Genomic DNA, 25,912 nt, shown 5'->3' with positions numbered 1-25,912 from the left:
CAATAAAACTTATAACACAATCGTATTAATTTTTACAACATTATAATTGTCTTCTTGATTTGATATCAGTGATAGATGGCGTTCGTTGTTTTTTTTTTTTTTTGCCCTTCGGTGGTCTTCATTGCCAAAATTTGTTCTGTTTAAATTCCTATTTGGGTTAAATTAAACGTGTTTATGGTTTGTAACTTGTAACATTCATATCTAAACACAAACTGTTCTTTGTACTTGGTGTATCAATTTCTCTATTACCGCCCTTCTACTCCAACTTGTACATTCATTATGTACGCATACCATGTACGCATGACGCATGATACCATGTACGCATGAGAGAGACAGAATACAGATCCAAAATTACGTGTCAAAAAGTATGCTGAATTCCACTGGCTTATTTTCGTCAGTCAACCACATTATTCCTAATAAGGAGATACGATTAACCCCGCCTTTTTAATGACTCCACTTATTTTTTAATAGCCCCACCTTTTTTAAGATATGCATACTAAAATAACCTCATAGCCAGGTCTGACAATATTTTAAGTCAGTAAAAAGTACATAAAACCTGATTAGTTTTTTCGTGTAAATAGTGGTGTTTCTAGACCTGAGCAGTTTAGGGGGGGCAGCTTCCCCCTATTTTCTGACATTAAATTTCTTTGATTTTATATTTTTACAATCCTATTAAGGTACTTCATTGACTAAAAATGGTCGCAATTGTATTTGTTTAATATCCCCCCATTTATGAGACCTAAAACCGTTACTGCGTGTAAAGTCTTAAGCCCGTATAAAGAAGAAAACATTTTTAGTGATATTGTTTTTTCTCTTTTTCTGTGCATATTCTGTTTTGCTCAAATTCTTTGAAAAACAAAAAATAAAATATCTTCAAGCCTTTGATCAAACTTAGTTTATAACGCTCAAACAAATATTGAAATATGTCCAGTAATAGTCACCAATCAAGGCATTCGTAAATAGTTATAGACAGACATAATGAAAATAGGAAAGGGGATACTACTACTACTACTACTAACAACTCACCGCATCATCAAGCTGCATGAGGCCAACAGAGCTACGCACGCTGCTCCTCCATCCCACTTTAGTCAAAGCCTCCCTCTTTACACCCTCCCAGGAAGTAGGAAAGGTGATAGAATTGAATTAGAGGAAAGGGATAGAATCGAATTATAAACTGTAACATGAGCATAATGGGAAATAAAACCTAGTAGCACTAGAGATAGTACAGCATTATGCGGCTGAATAATAAAAGAAGGGAAAATGGCCCAGACCGAATTACGGTCCCAGGTCAAAAAATCAATATCTGACTATGAACTTTTGAATACCCTAATTATGATGACTATCCTGATGGGTATATTGAGTACCATTCATATGCTGAGAATCTGTTTTGTTTTTTTCGTTATAGTGATTTCAGTTTTTGGATTTTAAGCTTATTCAGTTTAAGCTTATTAAGCTTATTTAAACTTATTAACATGAGCATAATTGGAAATAAAACCTAGTAGCACTAGAGATAGTACAGCATTATACAGCTGGATAATAAAAGAAGGGAAAATGGCCCAGACCGAATTACGGTCCCAGGTCAAAAAATCAATATCTGACTATAGACTTTTGAATACCCTAATTATGATGACTATCTTGATGGGTATATTGAGTACCATTCATATGCTGAGAATCTGTTTTGTTTTTTTCGTTATAGTGATTTCAGTTTTTGGATTTTAAGCTTATTCAGTTTAAGCTTCTTAAGCTTATTTAAGCTTATTAACATGATCATAATTGGAAATAAAACCTAGTAGCACTACGGATATTACAGCATTATGCAGCTGAAGAACAAAAGAAGGGAAAATGGCCCAGACCGAATTACGGTCCCAGGTAAAAAAATCAATATCTGACTATAAACTTTTGAATACCCTAATTATGATGACTATCTTGATGGGTATATTGAGTACCATTCGTATGCTGAGAATCTGTTTTGTTTTTTTCATTATAGTGATTTCAGTTTTTGGATTTTAAGCTTATTCAGTTTAAGCTTCTTAAGCTTATTTAAGCTTATTAACATGATCATAATTGGAAATAAAAACCTAGTAGCACTAGGGATAGTACAGCATTATGCAGCTGAAGAACAAAAGAAGGGAAAATGGCCCAGACCGAATTACGGTCCCAGGTAAAAAAATCAATATCTGACTATAAACTTTTGAATACCCTAATTATGATGACTATCTTGATGGGTATATTGAGTACCATTCGTATGCTGAGAATCTGTTTTGTTTTTTTCATTATAGTGATTTCAGTTTTTGGATTTTAAGCTTACTCAGTTTAAGCTTATTAAGCTTATTTAAGCTTATTAACATGAGCATAATTGGAAATAAAACCTAGTAGCACTAGAGATAGTACAGCATTGCAGCTGAATAATAAAAGAAGGGAAAATACCCCAGGCCGAATTACGGTCCCAGGCCAAAATATCAATATCTGACTATAAGCTTTTGAATGCCCTAATTATGATGACTATCTTGATGGGTATATTGAGTACCATTCATATGTTGAGAATCTTTTTTGTTTTTTTCGTCATAGTGATTTCAGTTTTTGAATGTTTAAGTACTGGAAAACCAGGTGACCAAATTACGAGCATGTAAATTTATATATCAATGAGTTCCCGCTACGTTTTTCGGTGGCACCATTGGAATAAATTGCTGAGTTAAATAAATCGCTGAGATTTCCAGGAAATAATATCATCATATAAAACATTCAGTTTATTCTCGTGTGTAAGTTCCAGTCATCTCGATTATTATAGTGATTTGTTTTTTATTTTTCGTTGATGTTTTCCAAAAACTAAAGGACACTGTTCGAAATAATTATAGTAAAAAAAAAAAAACACAATTGATGACGTGCAATAAAAAGCACGTGCAATTTGATGACCAAATTACGTGCATGTAATTTATATCTTAATGAGTACCCCGCTACCTTTTTGATGGCACTATTTAAATTAATTTTTAAACATGATCATCACTTATTGCACCTAACGCCATGACATAACAATGTTATGACATAACATGACATAACATCACGCCATGACATAAAAGACAAATTTTTCATATAACACTTGAAAAATCAACCTCTTTTTAATGAAAAGTAAACTTTCATCTCATTAGTTCCTGAAAAATTAAAAAATTATTTTCCTAATTTGGTAACTCTTGATGATTGAGATGAAACGGAGATAACTTATCCCAATTAATTTACAAGAGGTGCTTATTACGTTTAGGGTCAACTTACCTTGAAATAAAAAAAAAACAAAAACAAAAAAAAACAAGTTTTTCCATCTTAAATTAAAGAGCAACATTGAAACTTAAAACGAACAGAAATTAATCCATATATGGGGGCCTTGCCCCATCCTCAATACCTCGCTTTTCACGCTAAAGTTTCTTAGTACTTTTACAAGGCTTCTTATTCTAATTAAACGATCATGTTTCAGGAGTCATTTTAAAGAATTGGGACGAAAAGTCAAACTTGTCATCCTGCGGAAAATTCCCCTATGGAGAATTTCGCCCGTGAAATCCACCCCCCCCCCCCCCCGACCCAGAAAAATATCCTGAGACAGCTCCAACCCCGCAGAAAATTTTCTCAATATTTTCCCTCCAAGAAATCTCCACATGAAAAATTAAGTCGCCAAAGAGAAAGTAAGACAAATAAAACGAATTCCATATATGAATTCGGGTAAATTCCCCAATGTAATTTTTTTCAAAATTTTCCAGTGAACTTCCCTCCCAACGGAAAATTCTCTACCTCCCTCCCCAAAAAAGAAGAAGAAAAACAATTTCTGTGCATTTCCCAATAATAAGTACTATATGTAAACAGTGGCCAAATTTCATTTGTGCATGACCACACAGCCCCTCAGGACTTGTCAACTATCCTGAACAACACATATTTTAAAAATTGTGATTGGATGTCTTTGGGAATAAAAGGGGTGTAGAAGAAGGGCTAGTTGCCCTCCAATCTTAATAGTCGCTTAACAAAGGCACTAGAACTTCTAATTTCCGTTTGCACGATGAACCTTCTCCCGATGTTAGACCATTGGCTCGATGCCATTACCCCTGGGAAAAAATTGCTAAACACGTATCCGTGATCTTTCTTCTGGCAAAAAATACAAAATTCCACATTTTTGTATATATGAGCTTGAAACCTCTACAGTAAGGCTCTCTGATATACTAAATCTAATGGTGTGATTTTCAATAAGATTGCTTAACGTTTCGGGTTGTTTTTCCCCTTTGAGAAAGGGGGGGAAAATTTTTTTAGGCTCGTAAACTTTTGATGGATAATATTAAACTTAATAAACTTTACATATTTTGAATCACCATCAAACTTCGACTCTTTTGATGTACCTATTGTTATCAAAACTCTGTTTTGGTTACTATTGTTTTGGCTGTTTACCAAAACTGTTTACTGTTTTGGTTACTTTTGTTTTGGTTGTTTACCAAAACTGTAGACAGTTTTGGTGCTTCGCTCTGTAGACCATCGAGCCGCTTCGCTCCTTACTTACAGTTCGTTACCGCAAACTATTTGAAATGCAATTTACTCTCCTCTTTTTTCTTAGAAATTTTGCTCTCGTGGCACACTGTTACTTCTGTCTCCTATACACTTTTTGTGTATTTTAGCATTGAGATAGGTTCTATATGCTATCATTTTTCTAATTTCTGATTTTCCTTTATATTCGACTTATCTTCAGAGCCATCTATCAGACGACCGGAGAGGTGAGCGTTTGAGAGATGGGGTACATGTCGCGATAGTAGGTGAACCTAATGTTGGGAAAAGCAGTTTGATGAACATATTGTGTAAGTTTGTTTTTTATTCTTTCTTCCTCTTTTTATTTTCAATTTGTATTTTTTCTGTCCTTTTTTTAAACTATTTATTATTCTATTTTGTACTTACTTGTTTGCTATCTTTTATGCTTTCACTAAGAACAAAAAAGCCGTTTGATTCTGCTAATGCTAAAAACATTTCTTTAAAAAATAAAACAAAAAACAAGGTGTTTAATAAATGTTAGGCTGACACAAGTTGATTCGGGTTGTTTAGGTTGAGTTGACAAGTTGAGTTGATTTAAAATAAACAATCTAATAGTGCCACCTAAGTAAGAGCTAACTGGCCTCTGTATCTTTAGATGGTGATTTTGTTCAACATAGTTCAAGGGCCCAGTAACTATGCCTCTGTGGCATAAAATCTGAATCAAAATACACTATGTGCATGCAGTTTGTCAAAGGGGCTTATCAGCAATATATCAGGAACAGCTTACGGTATTAAGGCTGAATTTTCTGGGCATGTTGACTGGGATGTTTAACTAACCAAGAGGCACTGTGTGCATACTACTACTACTACTACCGCTGCTATTAATTCTTCTACTAAAACTACTATGATCGCGACTACTTGCGGCTATGACTGCTTGCGACTGAGACTACTTACGACTAAGACTGTGACTATTTGTGACTGTTTACAACTGTGACTACTTGCTACTGCAACAACTTGCTACTGCGACTGTGAATATTTGCGACTGCGACTCTTTGTGATTGTGACTACTTGCGACTGTTACTACTTGCGTTTGTAACTGCAGTTAATTGCGACTGACTTGTTCTGCGACTGTGACAACTTATGATTGTGACTGGTTACTACTGCGACCACTTGCGATTGCGACAACTTATGACTGTGACTGTTTGCTACTGTGACTACTTATGACTTTGACCACTTGAAATAACTTGCGACTCCGACTATTTGCGACTGCAACTCCTTGCGATTGTGACTAAGGCCGCGACTAATTGCGCCTGTGACTGCTATTTGTTGCGACTATGACTAGTTGTTGCACCTGCGACTACTTGCGATTGCGACTACATTGCTTGCGATTGGGAATACAACTGCTTGCGATTTCGACTATTTGTTACTGTGACAACGATACTAGCAACTGCGACCACTTGTAGCTGCAAATGCAACTACTTGCGACTGTGACTGCAACAACTTGTGATTATGGCTGCTTGCCATTGCATTTTCTTGTGATTACGAGCTAGTGACTGCGACTGTGACAGCTCGTGACTACGATTTTTTGCGGCTGCACCTATTTGTGACTGTGACTGTGAATGCAAGTACTTGGTACTGTAACTCCTACTGCTTGGGACTACAAACTACTTGATACTATGACTACTTGCGGTCACGATTACTACTATTACTGCGATTGCGAGTACAACTACTACTGTTATTTCTCCTACTATGACTGCTGCTACTACTGCTACCACTACTTCTGCTACAGCTGTTGAACTAAATTAAAACAGGTTAAGTGCATCCAGGTTGTTAAAATAGTGCATATGTGCAATATCTCAGTGACAAAATAGGATATTAAGTTGAAACTTTTAGGGAAAGTTCAGGTGCATACCCTGAAAGTTAACTTTCAGGGTATGTTGTTGGGGATGTTTAACTAAATAAAAAAATAATGCGTGCATCCAAGGTTGTCGAAGGGTGTGTCTGCGTTATCTAAGGAACAGTCAAGTTTATTTAGTTGAATCTTCCAGGTTATGTTGTGGGGGATGTTGGATTAAATAAAATGAATGTATGTGCATGCAGGCTTTCAAAAGGGCGTATCTGCAATATCTTAGGAACAGCTAAGGGTGTTTAGTTAAGACTTTCAGGATATTTGAAGAGGGATGGTGTTCTAAATCAAAAGATACTGTGCGTATTGAAGGTTCTTAAAAATGTTTATCTCAGGAACGCCTAAAGAAATCTATTTCCATCCTTTAGGGCATATTGAGTGGGATGGTCAATTATTATTTGTCTATACTTTGGTTTGTAACATGATGGGGTCAGAATCTCTTCGACCCTAAAATATTATACTAGTTTTCAATCTATTTATTTGAATAGCATTTGAACATACCCACCCATCCAAAGTTCCATTGTACAAATACTATCAAAATTTGATCCAGTATATAAATAGCAAGTCAAAATATTGATTCTTAAGGAGAAAAACTGAAAATGTTTCAACAAACAGTCCTTTTATTGACTAATAAAGTAAATTGGGTCTATTAAAACCGGACACCGGACAGAAATTAATTCTATTAAAACCGGACTGAAATTAATTCAAAAAAGCTTTTCCCCCCAAAAAATTTTTTTTAAACAGAAGTAAAGAGCTACATTAAACCTAAGACGATTTGAAATAAGTCAAATAGTAATTGAAGTATAAAACGAGCATAAATAACTATCAATAAATAATTGAAACCGAAAACACACAGAAATGGTAATAAGTAATACAGTTAAACTTAAAATGAACAAAAACTACCACAAATCGGAGTCTACTACCCCCTATGCCTTGAAAAGACCAGAACGTCACTTGCGCTTTGCTGAAAATAATTCTTATTTCGAACTCTGAGTTTTTGTTTGTCATAAAATCAAAAAAAAAAAAAAAAAAAAACGGAGTCTACCAACCCCTTATGCCTTTTATATATTGCAACATCATTTGCACTTTGCTGACAATAAAATAGATTTTAAACGTTTTCTCTTTGATTACGTTAATAAACACAGAATTGCTGAAACTTCAATGCACGACTGTCAATATATATTATACTGGCTATCTGTATTTCGTTGCCCATTAATATTGGTCAATATGATGATTTTCTTCCTGTTTTTTTGATGTTCTAGCAAATAAAAACTCAAAGCTCGAAATAAGAATTGTTTTCAGTTAAGCGCGATAGAAGATCTGACTTGACATAGGAGACGTTATCCCTGCTCCTGTTTGTGGCAGTTTTAAGTTTCACTCGTTCTGACGATCTGACTTGACATAGGGGACGTTATCCCTGCTCCTGTTTGTGGCAGTTTTAAGTTTCACTCGTTCTGACGATCTGACTTGACATAGGGGACGTTATCCCTGCTCCTGTTTGTAACAGTTTTAAGTTTCACTCGTTTTTTGTTAATTTTCTTCGTCCTGGGTTTCACTTATTGATTGATAGTGTTCATTTTACATTATTCGTTTTTACACTTCGTAAAAAATATCTTCGTAAAAAATAAAATTTGTGTTCGTTTTGGATTCGTATTACTATTTGACTTTATTTCCGTTCATCTTAGGTTTAATATAGCTCTTCAATTTTCTTTGAAAAACTTCAATTTGGAAGTAATGGTCGAAAATACAGTGGTTTATTTTTGCGTCTTTGTAACGCTGTGGTGTTCCTACTCTACCAAAACTGATAGTTAAAAAAACAAAAAAACATTTGAGTTAAAAACCTTGCAGCTTCGTATCACCTTTTAGCGGGATGACATAATTATGTTTGATCCTAGACGGTTGACCGACAAGGACTATCTTCGGCAACCTCTTCTAGCCATCTTATCCTAGAACTTGGCTTAACCATCTCAACCTTTCTCTCATTATAGCTCGGGAAAGCGGGATTGAACCGAATTTGTGTACAGCTTACTGTTTGAGATACGATCAGTCAGTACAGAATAACCAATTCATTTATATTCTGCCCAATACAAATGATCTGCCCAATATCTGCAAATGGGCAATACTGCCCATTCTACCCAATACAACAGAAATATAAATAATCTCAGGCTTTTCGGTGTAACTGACGTTTGGAGTCTAGTAATATAAGGTATTTGGATGTGACACTTTTTGACCCAGGGGAATTCCTGGATGAGCAGGAAAGATTTTCTAGTTCCTCTAGTTAAACAACTAACATATTTTAGGAACTACATAGCAAGATGTAGGCTTATTGTTCGGTTGTATGCTTATTCTATCTATGTTTTCTCATTTAAATTTAATGTTCCTGACAATGCTCACTGTAAAACCTATCCCACTAGGATAACTTGAGACTTTAACGGAGTAAATTTTATCACTAACTTAGTGCTAAGTAATCTCAAGCTATAGTTAAAGTTTTACGTTACGTAAGTTTATGTGACATTATAGACAAGTCAATGTAGCAGCAATAAAATAGTCGATGTACCAGCAACATAGTTAAAATTTTACGTTACGTAAGTTTATGTGACATTATAGACAAGTCAATGTAGCAGCAATAATATAGTCGATGTACCAGCAACATAGTTAAAATTTTACGTTACGTAAGTTTATGTGACATTATGGACAAGTCAATGTAGCAGCAACAAAATAGAATTTCTATACGAGACATCAATCAATTTTGAAAGGAAATCAATGAAATTTCCTAAAAACCCTTACACACTTGAGCACAGTTTAAACCTGTATTGTATTATATCGGATTACAGGGGCGGATCTAGAGCAAAATATTGGGGGAGGCCCAATGCGACAAGGGCGCCAATGAGTAAAATCTTGGAGCGGGGGCAATGGGACAAAGGTGCCAACAATTAACCAAATTGACAAATTTATTCCCAAAAAAGAGTAAAAAAACAGGATAAGAGGGCGCCAGAAAAATCTTGGGGGGGGGGGGGATCCGCCAGCATCAGATTACCAACGCTCCTTGACTATTAAGGTCTTTGTGCCTGCCCTGTAGTGTGTTGTTACGACCGGGATGGAACTCTGGGTCTCTTATTACCAAGCTGAGATCAAGCCCACTGCGCCACCACAGGACAGAGCTAAAACTTCCCTTACACATTTTAAATTTTTGAATAGTTTGCTTCTGATGCTTGAGATGATTTTAGACAACGGTTATGATGGTTTTGTGTTTTTTACGATAGCCTAGTATTAAAGGTCTTGTTTAAGTGTCGAAGGCTATACTTAATATAACTTAACTTAGCCACATAGCATAGAAAATTTCGTGTGTATAGTTCAGTAAAAGTACGGAGAAAAGTGGGTCGACCCGGAAAAAATTGTAACAAAAGGTTTTTTTACACCAAAATGTTCAGAAAAAATCGCTGAGCAACATATCCAAAATCGCCCGCCGGGAAAATTTTCTGGGGCTGCTTAAAGGGTTGGGAAGGGGGCGAAAAAGTAGGTTTTTTCATTTTTGACATTTAGGCAGCTCTTTTTACACTAAAATGTTCAGAAAAAATCGCTGAGCAACATATCCAAAATCTGCTAAAATTGCACCAGCAGTAGAATACCATATATTTTAAATATAAGATTCTTTCCTTCTAAAGATGATTCGGGCAGAAATTAAACGTTCCCTAATTGAGTTCAAATACCGCTTCCAAGAGTCTAAATTCATAATCAGCAAAAAGAGAAATCGCACTTCTAGCTTCAGTCAGACAACGGCGCTAGTCGTTCGAATTTCGCTAAGATAATAGTAGCAAAAAAAATGCAATGCACAACATTTCTAAGTAAGTTTAAAAGGCAAAAAAACTGTGTGAACTCCTGAATCATCTGAAAAATCTTAAAGACATTATTGGACGAAGATTAGCGTCCTTGGGTCACTTGGTCCAATGGCAGGCAGTCCCTACAGCGCAGGACAAAAGAACTGCGTTTGGGAGTGGTGTAAATGTGTTTTTTAATTTTTAATCTTAAGTCAGACCTCAAACGATTGGTACCGCAAATAATCTCGGTCACCGTTATTGTCATTGAAGTAACCCGTTGCTGTACAACTAAGCATGTAAGTTCAATAAATCTATTGTCTTTTTATATGTGTTTGTTTCATTTATATGTCTGCGTCTAGTCCAATAATAGGTAATTAGTTCGCAAGTCTCCAAGGTAAGTGCTCCCAAAGGAATCTGATCCCCAGATAGCCCGAGAAGAAGAGGCCACGCTTTTTCATCCCTACAAGCACCAAAAGTTGTCATCGCCACAGCTTAGAAAGAGTTTCTAACCCCTGCTAGCCTATAAGAATTCGTATCTCTTAAGCAAGATCCAATTGTGCCGCGGAAACAAAGCTCAGAGAAGTCAGTATTTCTAGTTCAATAATTTTTAATTCCTCGTAACTTTTAACTGATTAAATTAGATTAAATAATTCAAAGATATTCAATATCAGCATTAAAATACAATTCGATTAATATGTATATTAGAGGAATTACGACATCCGGTTCAAATATAAGAATTAAGAAATAGGGAAGTCAACCTATGCCATTCATATCTGATTTATTGAGAACGCCGGGTTTTGTTTTTGATTAATAAGAATACGTTTGATTCAAATACTAATTTTTCTATCACAAACCATAACAAATATTTTCTTCAATATTTCTTCAATGGTACAAATTCGCTTGCCGGGAAAACCTTTTGGGGCTGCTTAAAGGGTTGGGAAGGGGGCGAAAAAGTAGGTTTTTTCATTTTTGACATTTAGGCAGCTCTTTTTACACTAAAATGTTCAGAAAAAATCGCTGGGCAATATATCGAAAATCCGCTAAAATCGCCGTCGGAAAAACCTTCTGGGGCTTCTTAAAGGGGATGGAAGGGGGCGAAAAAATAGTTTTTTTCAGTTTTGACGTTTAGGAAGCTTTTTTACGCTAAAATGTTCAGAAAAAATCGCTGATCAACATCCAAAATCTGCTAAAATCGCCCGCCGGGAAAACCTTCTGGGGCTGCTTAAAGGGAGTGAAAGGGGTGAAAAACCCTTTTTCGATTTTTGTTATTTCGGTACTTTCCGAGACTCGATTCTGGTATAAATCAGCTCGCTGAAAACGAAAATGATAGCACTTTTACTGTAACACTTCTCTAACTTATATTAAACTACAACAAAATAAGATTTTAACGACTCCATTGCCAACATAAAGGAAGTAGCTTTTCTTCCGAAGTTTTACAGGAAGATCGGATCAATGGACGCCTGAACTAGTGCTGGTAACTAGTGCTGCTAACAAACAAAGAAAGCAGAAGGAGGAGCTAAGGGGCAATCGAACAGCATGCTTGTGGTTTCAGTACATGGACATGGTGAAAGTATTGCGCAATTTTACTAGTGCAGAGAGGTGATGGAACTGGGATCTGTATTTGGATAGCCTTGAACAGATGCTTCCGTATTTTGCGGCAGCAGGGCACAATGTGTAAGCGAGGTCCGCTCGTCTTCATCTCCAGACTATGGTTGACCTGCAAGAAAACAATCCAGAGCTCTACTCAAGTTTCAAAATCGGTCAGTTAGTTATAAGAAGAAGCGATCGGTACTGGGATTGTCACCGGATCTAGTCATTGAGCAAGCTCTAATGCGCAGTTTGAAGACGACAGGTAGACTAACTCGAGGACGGGGGATCACACAAACTCAGTGTTTGATATGGGCTTTTTCGATACCGATATGTGCTGAAGTAAATGCCTCAATGCAAGGTCTGACTAGCCTGAGTAGCTCCACAAGTGATCAACACGTCGAAACGTTCCAGTGGTGGATGAAGAGAGATACTGATGACACGGAGGCGGTCCTAGACTTTTTGCGAACCCTGATTCCTTTCAGAGAACACGGAGGGCTCTTAACATCGTTACCGACGTAACTGCATCAGCTAATGTAGATGCGGACACCGCGAAAAAAGTCGGAGCCCGAATTCTAGACGAAATGACTGGGAAGGCGGCTGATTCATTTTCGTTCCGGAAGAAAGACAAGGCTGTTACAATGGCATCCAAATCGGCTGTTAACATCGATGGTGAACTGGTTCATGTAGATCAAGGGCTTCTGTTCCAGCGCTTAGCTACGGTGGCGAACCGGGAAGAATTCGATCTTCGAGACGTTTTGTCGTATGAGCTTTGTACTTATCCCCCAGCCCTTTTTGGATCCTATGAAGTTTTGCATCCTGTTGGCAAACTATATCTGTCAAACGCAATTCGAAAGGCGTCAGGGGACCATTCGGACGAGCGCTTAGACTCGTGCCACTATGTCGTTGACGGCGGATGGCTGATCCAGAAATTGACTTGGCGACCCAACTCTACATTTGACTTCATTTGCGAAAGTTGCGTCAAATATGTCACCACTAGATTTGGAAAAGCTTTGGTAGTTTTTGATGGATATGACAATGGTCCTTCGACGAAAGGTACGGCTCACCTCAAACGTTCCAGGGGTAAACAGTGTCCAGTGGTAGAATTCACTGGTACAATAAAGTCAACAAGAAAGAAGGGAGAGTTCTTGTAAAACTGCACAAACAAGCAGCGGATAATTCTAGCAATAGGAGAAAAATTGTCCTCAGCAGGTTGTTCGGTACAACATACCTCTGCTGACGCGGATATCATGATTGCAACCACAGTCATTCATAGTGCAAGAGCTCAGTTGACGTGTCTCATCGGCAACAACAATGACCTCCTTATCCTTCTCCTTTATCATGTCACTGCCACCCCCAAAGGCCTGTATTTCAGATCGAATACAAGCTATGGAATATTTGCTCCATCAAAGAAAAACTAAGGGACATATGTGGCGCAATTCTATTTCTGCACGCGTTCCTAGGCTGTGACACCACTTCGAGATTACAAGGAATTGGTAAATCTGTCGGACTGTCATTGTACCAGTCCGATCGGTCTTTCCGTGAGGTCGCTAAGGTCCTTATGGACTCGAAGGCTACGAAAGACGAAAGACATCCCTGTAATGACGGAGAAGAAACCAGCTCCCCAAAGCCTTCTACAAATTATCCGCTGCAAATGGAAATCAGGTTGCGATACCAGATGCCCTTGCCGTAAGAACGGCATGCCCTGCACACTTGCTTGCGTAGAGTGCATGGAAACAAGCTGTAATAGCTCTGAACCAACATCTCTAGAAGAAGAAGAATTTTAGTGGTCTGCAATAACGGTGGTTGTGCTCTTTTGTAGTGCTCATTAATGAAATGATGATTCTCAATATTATGTGATCTAAAAATGACTATTTCTATTTCTGCACGCGTTCCTAGGCTGTGACACCACTTCGAGATTACAAGGAATTGGTAAATCTGTCGGACTGTCATTGTACCAGTCCGATCGGTCTTTCCGTGAGGTCGCTAAGGTCCTTATGGACTCGAAGGCTACGAAAGACGAAAGACATCCCTGTAATGACGGAGAAGAAACCAGCTCCCCAAAGCCTTCTACAAATTATCCGCTGCAAATGGAAATCAGGTTGCGATACCAGATGCCCTTGCCGTAAGAACGGCATGCCCTGCACACTTGCTTGCGTAGAGTGCATGGAAACAAGCTGTAATAGCTCTGAACCAACATCTCTAGAAGAAGAAGAATTTTAGTGGTCTGCAATAACGGTGGTTGTGCTCTTTTGTAGTGCTCATTAATGAAATGATGATTCTCAATATTATGTGATCTAAAAATGACGATTATCAAAACTGCGAATTATATATAGACGTGTTAATGTTTTTGTTTTCCAACTGTAAAAGAAGCCGATAATAAGAATGATTTTGCAAGTTTCTATGCGTCTATGCCTATAGTTTCCCGGTTGATTCTCATCGGATTGCCAGGTTTCCAACGACTAGCGAAGCAACAAAGAGTGGGGTACTTCTCTGCTCTTTTAAATTGCCGTTCGAGATTTTCCTGTGTTGCTGTTTGAAGTATTTCAGACTTCCATCGATCTGATCTTTCTAACACTTCGGAAGAAGTTTCTAACACTTCCGAACATAAATTAACAGAAATAAGTGAGTTTTTTGCAGCCCTTCAGACCAGAAAAGGCCTCTTAGTAGTAGTCTAATAACCTGTTAGTAGTAACCTTACAGGTCTAACCTAAGCTCAACCTTAGCTAATACTTGCCCCTGTTTGATTTTCAAATATCCATGCTTCCCCCTAAATTTTCGTGAGTTGACGCGATTTCTCAAAACAGGTAGAATTCAAGTGATGCACAAGTGTCAAAACAGGCTCAAATTGTACAAGTATCGCACTCCGCACTTAAATAAGTGGAAGACGAAACCTAAAAAAAAAACCAGAAAAAATACAATGAGCAATGAAGGCAAACATCAAACGAGCATGAATTAACACAAATGAGGGGGTTACTGCAGCCCCTTAGTCCAAAAGCTAGAGCGTCATTTGCGCTTTTCGATGAAAAATTTCTTCTGTTCAGTTTCGGTTTGGACGACGAGGACGACCTGCTTTCCGTTTAGCCCTCGACGGTTGGGCGAAAAATTTTTTTTTTATATATATTTTTCTTAATGATACTATATGGCTCATTTTTTCAATCTGCGCTGTCATTTTCATTTGATTTGGGAAAATTGGCTCCGCATTCCGCGCTTAAATAAGTGGAAGACGAAACCTAAAAATAAGCAGAAAAAAATACAATGAGCAATGAAGGCAAACATCAAACGAACACGAATTAAAACAAATGAGTTTCGGTTTGTTTATTATTTGACATAACTATTGTCTATATTAATCGTAATAATATCGACTGACAAATTTTATTGATAATATCAGTTGATGTTGATGATTAGTAGAAAGCTCTAGTAGTATAGTAACGTCTTAGTAGTTATCTAACAGGTCTAACCTAAGTCCGAACTAAACAAGTACTTGTTAGTAGTAGTATTTTGGAGATTGAAAAAGTGTCAAAAATTGGGAATGGAGATTTGAATCAATCAGGTTTTAGTTTCTTAAATACCCTTCTTGCTGAAAAATGGTATGGACTGAGTCGAAGGGGCACGGAACCAAGGGCTTTACTTTGAGCCCTTCAATCATTGGTACTAGAAATCATTCCGTGGTTCTGATTTCAGGAATGTGTTACGTGTCCACCTCAGAAGTCTAACTTCTAGCCTAAATTTGTTACATGGGTCTAAATATTGCTAAATTTTACACGATGAAGCCTTAATTTTTAACATGAGCCTTTTAAGTATTTTCAAAAAAAAGAATCACTGCGGATTGCACTCTGACTCATTAATGCTTAGGAATAGTTCTAAGCTTTGTGAAACTTCAAACTTGAAACCGAACAATTTCGAAACACTTTCAAAGCTTTATTAGATTTCAAGATTGTACTAAAGAAGATAGCTTCCAATTTTGGTGTAAGGAAATCGCACTGCAAGCAAGGGCGCATCGAGGATATTTTACGGGGGGGGGGGGGTACAAAGAAAAACTTATAAAATATATAAACAAATTTGCTTATATGCATTTTTGTTACGAGTCGGGCAAAAAACTTCGGAAAAAGGGGGGAGGGGTCAAACTTGTCACCACCACCCTCCCCCCTGGATAAGGCCTTGACCGCAAGCAATAATTTTCAAGGAGGTCGAAAGCTCATCATGTGACACCTGAATACCTCGTAAATACTTCTCATCGTCTATTTCAGTCGGATACAAATTTCGGGGGCGGGGGGGGTGGTTCAAACCCGGCACCCCCCCCCCCCCTGGATACTCCTTGACCGCAAGCAATGATTTTCAAGGAGGTCGAGATCTCATCATCTCACCCCTGAACAGGGGCAGATCCAGGATTTTCTTTTTTTTTGGGGGGGGGGGCAAAATAGGTTGATCCGATAAGAAAAATTTTAGGGGGGGGGCGCAAAATAGGTTGAACCGATAAATTTGCGATAGGAGCAAGTTTAATTAACGCAAACTTGAGTTAATTAAGTAAATTACACTATTTTAGACTACGCTAGGAGGGCGCCCCCCTCCCCTTGCCCCCTGGATCCGCCACTGCACCTGAACACCTCATAAATATTGTTTGTAACGCTCATCGTCTATTTGATATGTGCAGTTAGTCGATTGGCAAGTCAGCGGTTATTAGGACTTTTTTCTTGTCTTAAATTATCCGCCTCAATGTATATCTTGTTGATAATTAGCTTGTTGATTATTAGGAAAAGTTACCATAGATACCAGTTGTTACTGACGTATCAGTAAAAAGGCAATGAAAGCTTGATAGTTATTTTTAAAGTTCAGTAATGTAATAAGATTGTCCTCATTTGCGAGAGAATTAAAGAATAGGGACGTAAAACAAAGTGGAGCCTAGGTTTTAGTTTAGGTCTGCGCACAAGAATTTGAATAGAGGGGGGGGGATTCACCAAGGTTTTGTTACAACTTTTTCGGCTGTTTCCCATATGTTTTCAGGGAGGGTAAAAGAACATCCTAGGATACAGAAACCAGCATTTTGCTTGCATTTGTGTTTCGGGGATGGCACAGCTCCTATACATATCCTGGATGTTTATTCGTATCAGCTGTTAGGTTTTATGTCTTTTATGTTGTCTTTTATGTTAGGTTTTATGTTTTTACTTTTGTAACTTTAATGAATCAAATAATATTAACATTTTGATTACTAAATATTAGTATATGTATATTAAACTGACAATGCAGATTCATTTATATTTTTTCAGTAAAGTGCAAATTATGATCTGGCCTTGGGAAGGCATAGGGGTTTTGAACCCAACTTATGTTAATTTCTGCTTGTTTTGAATTTGAATCGGTTAATTATTTTATTTTCTTTTCGTTTTGGGTTTTATTTATTTATTGATGCTGATTTGTGGTAGATTAACGCTTGGTAGATAATTTGATTTGATTTTTGTTCATTTTTTGTTTAATGGAGTTCTTTACTTTTATTTGAAAAACTTATTTTGTGGAAAAAGTTTTTTTTAATTAATTTCTCTTCTTTCTGTATTGACACAGCCTTTTCAGAGAAAAAGAAAATAATACTTTAAATATTTTCGTTTTTTTAAGAATTTATAGTTTGGCCTGCTATTTGTATGCTGGAGAAAATTTTTCTGCAATTTTTAACAGCATACACCCTCTTAAAAATCTGGTCACAAATAGTTGTGCTTATACTTCCTTCAGTTGACCTGAAATGGAAAACTTGATACCATTCGCAAAAAAAATCTGTTTACTTTCTTTGATAGCTTAGATACACTTACGCTATTTTTATTTTGTTAAATTTTAAGAGCAGAAGCAGCCCCGAAAGTTTGAACATAATACCTTCAGTCGTTCTTGGGATACTGCTGAGATGCCTTTATTAGCATTACCATAGTGCATTTTGATTTAATCTTATGGCAACATTTAGTTTTTAAAAATAAAGTCAAATGGGAAGGTTGATATGGGAGGTGGAGTAGTTTTCCATCATTAACTTTTTACTATTAAAAGGGCATCAGCCCTTTAAATTTTCAATCGAATGAGCCCTTTTCGAAGTTCCTACGACAACTCCTTCGATACATAGGGCCCTGGTCTAAACAATAAAAATAAAAATAAAAAAATAATACATTATACCCACATCAATTTTTAAACTGAAAGTAAGGTTTTTAAACTGAAAGTAAGGAGCGACATTAAAACTTAAAACGAACAGAAATTATTCCGTATATGAAAGGGGCTGTCCCCTCCTCAACGCCTCGCTCTTTACGCTAAAGTTTGACTCTGTCTCACAACTTTATTTTTTAAAACAATAAAAAACTTTAGCGTAAAGAGCGAGGCGTTGAGGAGGGGACAGCCCTTTCATATACGGAATAATTTCTGTTCGTTTTAAGTTTTAATGTCGCTCCTTACTTTCAGTTTAAAAAACTTGTTTTTTTTATTTAATTTCTGATCGTTTTTTAGTTAATGCAGGGGATGTTTCCCCCTCTTTAAAAAATCGAGTAAATTTTCTCAGGCTCGTAGCCTTTGATGAGTAATACTAAACTTAATAAAATTTATATATTTAGAATCAGCATTATAAACACATTCTTTTGATACATCTATTGACATCAAAATTCCATTTTTTAAAGTTTGGATTACTATTGAGCCGTATCGCTTGTTTTTTTATTGTTTTTTTTATTGCGTATATGTTATTACGTATATGAGGGGGGAGGGTTCTCCCCTTAGTCAAAACCACACTCTTTACGTTAAAAGTTAAAAAAAATTTGATTCACAAACCCCTGAATCACAAAGGCCGTTTAATTAGAATAGATAGCTCTTTTGAAAGCACTTAAAAAAAACTGTAGCGTAAAGAGCGAGGTATTGACTTGGGGGAGAACCCCCTCACATACGTTATTATTTCTGTTCGTTTTAAGTTCTAATATTCCTTCTTACATTTCAGTTGAAAAAACTTGTTTTTTTTTATTTAATTTCTGATCGTTTTTTAAATAATGCTTGGAAATCCGGCGCCCCCTTCATTGCAATGTCCCTTCCCCCAAAGAAACATCCTCCACGGAAATATTCTCAAGATTAACCCCCTCTTCTAGCCCCCCCCCCTCCAGAAAAAATCCTTCCTGAAAATGGTTGTATACTTCCCAATAACCAATAAATAATGCTGGCAAGTCCGGCGCCCCCTTCATGGCGATTTCCCTTCCCCCATGAAAACTTCCTTCATGAACATATCCTCCAACATAACCACTGACCCCCCCAGACCACCCACTAAACCAAAAAAAACCAACAGAAAAAATATGTATAAATACCAAAAAACCAAACTATATTTTTAAATTTGGTAAAGTTAATAACATTTATCCCTCCCACTGGGAACTTCGGGGAATTATGTCATTCTAAAAGACATATTTATCATATTTTAGACCCTGCTGAACAAAACGGCTATCTCAAAATTTTAATCGGGTGACTTTGGGAAAAAATAAGCGTGGGAGGGGGCCTAGTTGCACTCCATTTTTTTTTGTTCACTGATAAAGGGCACTAAAAATTTTAATCTCTTTTCGAATAAGCCCTCCCACGATATTCTAGGGCCACTGGGTCGATACGATCACCCCTGGGAAAAAGAAAAAAAACAAAAAAAAACAACAAAAAAACAAACAAATAAACACGCATCCGTGATCTTTCTTCTGGCAAAAAATGAAAAATTCAACATTTTTGTAGATAGGAGCTTGAAACCTCTACAGTAGGGTTCTCTGATATGCTGAATATGGTGGTGTGACTTTCATTAAGGTTCTATAACTTTTAGGGGGTCTTTTCCCCTTTTTTCGAAAATCAGCCAAATTTTCTCAGACGCGTAACTTTTGATGGGTAGGACTAAACTTGATGAAACTTATATATTTGAATTCAGCATTGAAATCAGATTCTTTTGATGTATCTATTGGTATCAAAAACTCGTTTTCTAGAGTTTCGGTTACCATTGAGCCGGGTCGCTCCTTACTTACAGTTCGTTACCACGAACTGTTTGAAAATGCCAAACATTCCAATCACTTTCGATTATTAAAAAGGGAACTGGGCCTTTTGATTTCCAATCAAATGAGCCCTTTTTGAGTTTCTACGACAACACTTCCTATAAACACCTTATTTGCCCCCAGGGCATAAATTACAACCCTTACCCTAAGGGACGAGGGTGGTTGTCATCCTCTAAGACCTAATTTCCAGAACTTTACACTACGTTAAACAAATTGGCTATCTCAAAAATTTTGATTGGATGTGTCAGGGAAAATGGTGGGTGGGAGAGGGGTGTTAGTCTTTCTCCAGTCACTTTCAACTATTAAAAAAGGCACTAGCCCTTTCAATTACCAATCAAATGAGCCCTTTTGAAGTTTCTAACAACGCTTTCAATAAAAACCTTATATGCCCCTAGGGCATAACTTAAAACCCTCGCCCTGAGGGCTGGCGGGGGGTTGTCATCCTCAAAGATCTAATTTCCAGAACTTTCAACTATGTTGAACAAAATTGATATCAAAATTTCGATTGGATGGGCTTGGGGGAATGGTGGGCGTGACAGGGGGGTTAGTTGCCCTCTAATCACTTTCAATTATTAAAAAGGCCACTAGCCCTCTCAATTTCCAATTGAATGAGCCCCTTTTGAAGTTTTTACGACAACTATCATTAAAAACCATATATTCCCCCAGGGCATAACTTACAACCTTTGCCCTGGAGACTCTGGGGGGTTTCTCATCCTTAAATAAATAATGTCAGGAACTTTCAACTACGTTGTACGAAATGGTTGTCTCTATATTGTGATTGAATGTTTTTGGAGAAATGGTGGGCGTGAGAGGGGGATCGATTACTCTCCACTCACTTTCGACTATTAAAAAGGGCAATTTCGATTTCCATATCAAATGAGCCCTTTTTGAAATTTCTACAACAACTTTCTATATAAACCTTATATGCCGCCAGGGCATAACTTACAACCCTTGCACTGAGGGCTCTGATGGGGTTATCATCCTAAAAGACCTAATTTCCAGAACTTTCGACTACGTTGAACAAAATGGATATCTTAAATTTTGATTGGATGTGTTTGGGGAAAAGGTGGTCGTGAGATGGGGGTTAGTTTCCCTCCAATCACTTTCGACTATTAAAAAGGGCAATAGCCCTTTGAAGTTCCAATCGAATGAGCCTTTTTTGAAGTTTTTACGACAATGCCTTCTATAAAAACCTTATTTGCCCCATGGTATATCTTACAAACCTGGCCCTACAGGCTGTAGGGGAATGTCCTCCTCAAAAACATAATTTCTATTTGGAAATCAACTACGCTGAACAAAATGGCTATCTCAAAATTTTGATTGGATGTGTTTGGGGGAATGATGGGCGTGGGGGGGCTAGTTGCCCTCCAATATCTTTTAACTATCAAAAAGGGGCAATAGCCCTATGAATTTCCACTCGAATGGGCCTTTATTAAAGTTTTTACTACAATACCTTCTATAAGAACCTTATATACCCCCAGGGCTTAACTTAAAATCCTTGCCCTGAAGGCTGTGGGGGAGTGTCCTCGTCAAAAACATAATTTCTATCTTGAAATCAACTACGCTGAATAAAATGGCTATCTCAAACTTTTGATTGGATGTGTTTCGGGAAATGGTGGGCGTGGAAGGGGGGTTAGTTGCCTTCCAATCACCTTCGACTATTAAAAAAGGCACAAGACACTGCAATTTCCAATTGAACGAGCCCATTTCGAAGTCTCTAGGACAACTTCTTCGATACGAAGTGCCCTGCTCTAAAGGAATAAAATAATAAATAATACATTGTGCCAACATCGTTGTTGTATGCCCTCAGAGCATAGCTTAAAACCCTTGCCCCGAGGGTTTTGGGGAGTGTCCTCCTCAAAAACATATTTTCTATCTGGAAATCAACTACGCTGAACAAAATGGCGATCTCAAAATTTTGATTTGATGTGTGTTGGGGAATGATGGGCAGGGGGGGGGGGCTATTTGCTCTCCAATCACTTTTGACTATTAAAAAGGACACTAGCCCTTTGAATTTCCAATCGAATGAGACTTTTTTGAAGTTTCTACTACAACGTCTTCTATAAAAACCTTACGTATGAAGCTAAGAGAGGAAAGGAAATAATAAATGATAAATAAAACCAAAAAGGGGTGAGAAAATGAGGATTTTGTCAGCCAGTGGTAAAATATGAAGACAAAAAACAAGCAAATATTTTGACAAGGACCTCTGCCAAGTCGTCCTCAGAGCTGATAAAAATATAAAAAAAAAAATATAAAAAAAAAAAAAAAAAAAAAAAAAATCTAACCTTTTAGAGTTCACTGGACAAGATCCAAACAAACACTGAATGAAAGACCAAAGCCAGAACAAATGAAAAAAAGATTTTACCTAAGAGATTGTGCAAGAATCTTTTGCGTAGCAATACTTTTTGCTTTTCTGCCATTTCGGTTTACACTGGAAAGGTGACCATGTTCTATGATACTTGATTTAGTATACGATTCAAAAGAGTCCTTTGGTATCGAGCTGCCACAAACTGGGTGTAATGAAATATCTCTGGGGCTCATACTTGTTGTCAAATTTCTGTTTATATATTTTTTTTTTATCTCAATTACCTCTTTGAAAGATTGTAGTAAGTCATTTACAGTAGGTATTAAAGTTGCCTCCTCAAAAAGAACAAGATGTGTCGTTGATGATATTTTTTCTGTTTCGGAATATGGACAGGACTCTCTTGGAGATTTTTTGGTACGTTAAAATTCTTGATTCAAACCCCCAGTTCACAATGGAACTAGAAGATTCAGGAAAGCTTCCTTTCTTGGATGTTTTGATTATAAAAAATAATCCTAGCCTTGAATTTTCTATATACAGAAAGCCGACCCATAATGATCGGTACACTTCTCGTCAAATCACGCTCCTTCTGTTAAAACAGGGGTAATAATCTCTTTAGTCGACAGAGTTTTAAAAATCTGTTGACTTAATCATGTAAATTCTGAATTAAATTATATCAAAGATATTTTATTTTGCAATGGTTACCCAATAAACTTTATTGAAAATATCATAGATAGACGATCAAAAAAGATAAAACAAGAAAATAGGGAGCCCGTCCCCCTTGATTCAGTCGTTCCGGACAATGAGGAAAAAACTTTCAACACTCTACCATACATTTCAAAACTTAGTGATAAACTTGGAAAATTTTTAAATAAACACAGTCTCTCTGTTTCTTTCAAAAGTGAACCAAAAGTTGAACATTTTTTCAACTCAGTAAAAGATAAAATTGACCATGTACTGGGTAGTGGTGCCTACAGAGTCCCGTGTTCATGTGGGAAATTTTACATTTGTAGGACCCATCAACAACTTGATGGACGTTTGCATGAACAAAAAACTGCAACAGATAAGTCCCTGAAATTGAAAAATAAAAATGACAACTTTTTGTTCCGCATTGGCCCAGGATATTTTCGAGAATCCTACACATCTTGTTTTATTTGAGGAGGAAACTTTAATATATACTGTAAATGGCCTACCGCGATATTTCAAAGAGCTAATTGAGATGAAAAAAAAAATATATAAACAGGAATTTGGCTATAAATAGGGATGCCGGAGACATTTTATTAAGTCAAATTTATAACAATTTAATACTAAAAGACTCTTTTGATATTTGCACCCAATCAAATTTAAGAGAACCTATTAACCTATCTAATGAAAACCGAAATGGCAGAAAAGCAAAAAGTATTGCTACGCATAAGATCCTCGCACAGTATCTTAAGTAAAATCCTTTTTTTCATTTGTTTTGGCTTTGGTCTTTCATTTAGTGCTTGTACAGATCTTGTCTTGTGAACTCTAAAGGGTTAGACTCTTGTTTTTTTTTTTTTTTTTTTTTTTTTTTTTTTTTTTTTTTTTTTTTTTTAAGCACTTAGGACGACTTGACGGAGGTCTTAGTCAAAATATTTGCTTACTTTCCACTTTCATATTTTCTAACTGGATGAAAAGATCCTTATTTTTACATTCGTCCTTGGTTTTTTTTTTTCTTTACTACTTCGTTTCCTCTCTTAGCTTCATACGTCATGTATACCCAGTGTGGTCTTAGAAAGTATTTATAAAACCTTATATGCCCCCAGGGCATAACTTAAAACCCTTGCCCCGAGGGTTGTGGGGGAGTTTCCTCCTCAAAAACATTTTCTGTCTGGAAATCAACTACGCTGAACAAAATGGGTATCCCAAATTTTGGTTGGATGTGTTTGGGGGAATGATTGGCGTGGGTGGGAGGGGGGGGGGCTAGTTGCACTTCAATCACTTTCGACTATTAAAAAGGGCAGTAGCCCTTTGAATTTCCAATCGAATGAGCCTTTTTTGAAGTTTCTACGACAATGCCTTCTATAAAAACCTTATATGCCCCCAGGGCATAACTTAAAACCCTTGCCTCAAGGGTTGTGGGGGAGTGTCCTCCTCAAAAAAATATTTTCTCTCTGGAAATCGACTATGCTGAACCAAATGGCTATCTCAAAATTTTGATTGGATGTGTTTGGGGGAATGATGGGCATGGGGGAATGGGGGAATGAACGGAACCCCATGCAACTGAACCTTTGTAACTGAACCCCCTTTGTTTGTCGTTCTTTTGAGTAGTTAAGACTTGGACGGGGAGCCACAAATAAGTTTAGTTTTGCATCGTTTGTAAAATCTAATTACCGCAGTTTTTTCTTTTTTTTCCACCAATGGAGAGTTTTGTGGCTGTCAGTTGGGGAAACCTAAAAATAAGTGATTATAGGGCAACCAGGCTCCTCCCATGCTCTTTTTTAGCCGTAATCGCCTCAAAGGCATTTGATCAAAATTTTGGTATAGCCATCTTGTTTAAAACAGTCTAAAAGTCAAATAACTACTCTTCCAGGGATGAAAAAAAAAACATAGCCCCATGTTTTCCGTTTTTTTCCCCAAACCCCCATGTGTTATATTATTGTGTGTTCTAATTCCTTTCCGTTTGAGCTTCATTTATTCTTTAGTAGAAATTTCTAGTCATTTTGACTTTCAATTATAGAAATTTGAATTTCTATTATAAATATGAGTTTGAATTATGAAATTATAGAAATTTATTTATCCTGGTCTTAGGTTTAATATGACTCGTTAATTTTCCTTGAAATATTTTTATTCTGGATTTTTTTAATTGAATTAAAGAAAGTGTTTATTATGTTTATGTTTATTACTCAACATTCAGAAAGGTCTGATTGATCTGAAATAATTCATACCAAAACATTCATCCAAAAATGAAATAGCTTGTGTCTTGCATCTCTGCCAAAATAGGTTATTAACCTTTTTCAAACCAAAGGCTAACGAACTACGAGCCCAGAAAATATCACAAAGTGAAAATAACAAAAAAAAGAAAGGGAAAAAAAAAACCATCACAGTATGTAGACAGGGACAGGACCAGGGGTACCCCCAATAACAGAAATAGAAAAAGAAGAAATAAATCTGGCTTTAATTGTTTGTGACGTCCAATTTTCTTGTGTTTTTGTGTGTGTGTGACTACAAAACAGATTTTTTTTTTATGAATGAACTTGATAGGCATTTATTTTATAACTTTGAAAAAAAAAACAATTACAACAAGGTTGAACATAATAAAGATTCTACCTTGTGTTTTACCCCATGATATTGCCTCATATTTGTAGAATACTGAAAAGTGACTACGGAGGGGCTGAGATGCATGACGGTTCAGCTGCACTTGGGTCCAGTTAATAGGATTGAGTGGCACGGTTCAGTTAAACGAGGCCTCAGCTGCCCATAGGTTCAGTTGCACGCGGGCTCAGTTGCACGGGTTTCCATTACACGGAGATTCAGTTGCTCGAAAGTTCAGTTGCTTGGGGCTCAGTTACACGAGGGTTCAGTTCCAATGGAACCGTATCATCTGGTATGTTTGTATCACAAATGTAAGACTGTCAGAAATGCAGTTTTTTTCTATGAAAATACTTGAATTCAATCTCTTCCGGCTCTTGGAAGGAAACTAAAACTCTCAATTTCCGATCGAATAAGCCTGCTCCGAAGTTTCTATGACCACCCCTTCTGTATGAAGTAGCGGGGATAAAAAAAAAAGTAGTACATAGAAGCCACGGCTTTTTTTCTCAAT

At 36.9% G+C, this 25,912-nt stretch overlaps 1 protein-coding gene across 1 annotated transcript in view; it reads left to right on the top strand.

The window, feature by feature from the left end:
• LOC148943273 (5-taurinomethyluridine-[tRNA] synthase subunit GTPB3, mitochondrial) overlaps positions 1-25,912 on the top strand; it is a 53,583-nt gene that overhangs the window by 25,482 nt on the left and 2,189 nt on the right. Inside the window, exon 7 of the mRNA XM_089100945.1 lies at positions 4,718-4,823. Coding sequence (XP_088957071.1) covers positions 4,718-4,823 — 106 coding nt within the window. The remainder of the gene's footprint in view (positions 1-4,717; positions 4,824-25,912) is intronic.

Source organism: Artemia sp. Qi Xiang Cuo, chromosome 15, assembly GCF_049724085.1.
Source record: "Artemia sp. Qi Xiang Cuo chromosome 15, ASM4972408v1, whole genome shotgun sequence".
NCBI classification, from domain to species: Eukaryota; Metazoa; Arthropoda; class Branchiopoda; order Anostraca; family Artemiidae; genus Artemia; species Artemia sp. Qi Xiang Cuo.
Note: the sequence above shows the minus strand (reverse complement) of the source record. Positions and strands in the feature narration are given on the sequence as shown.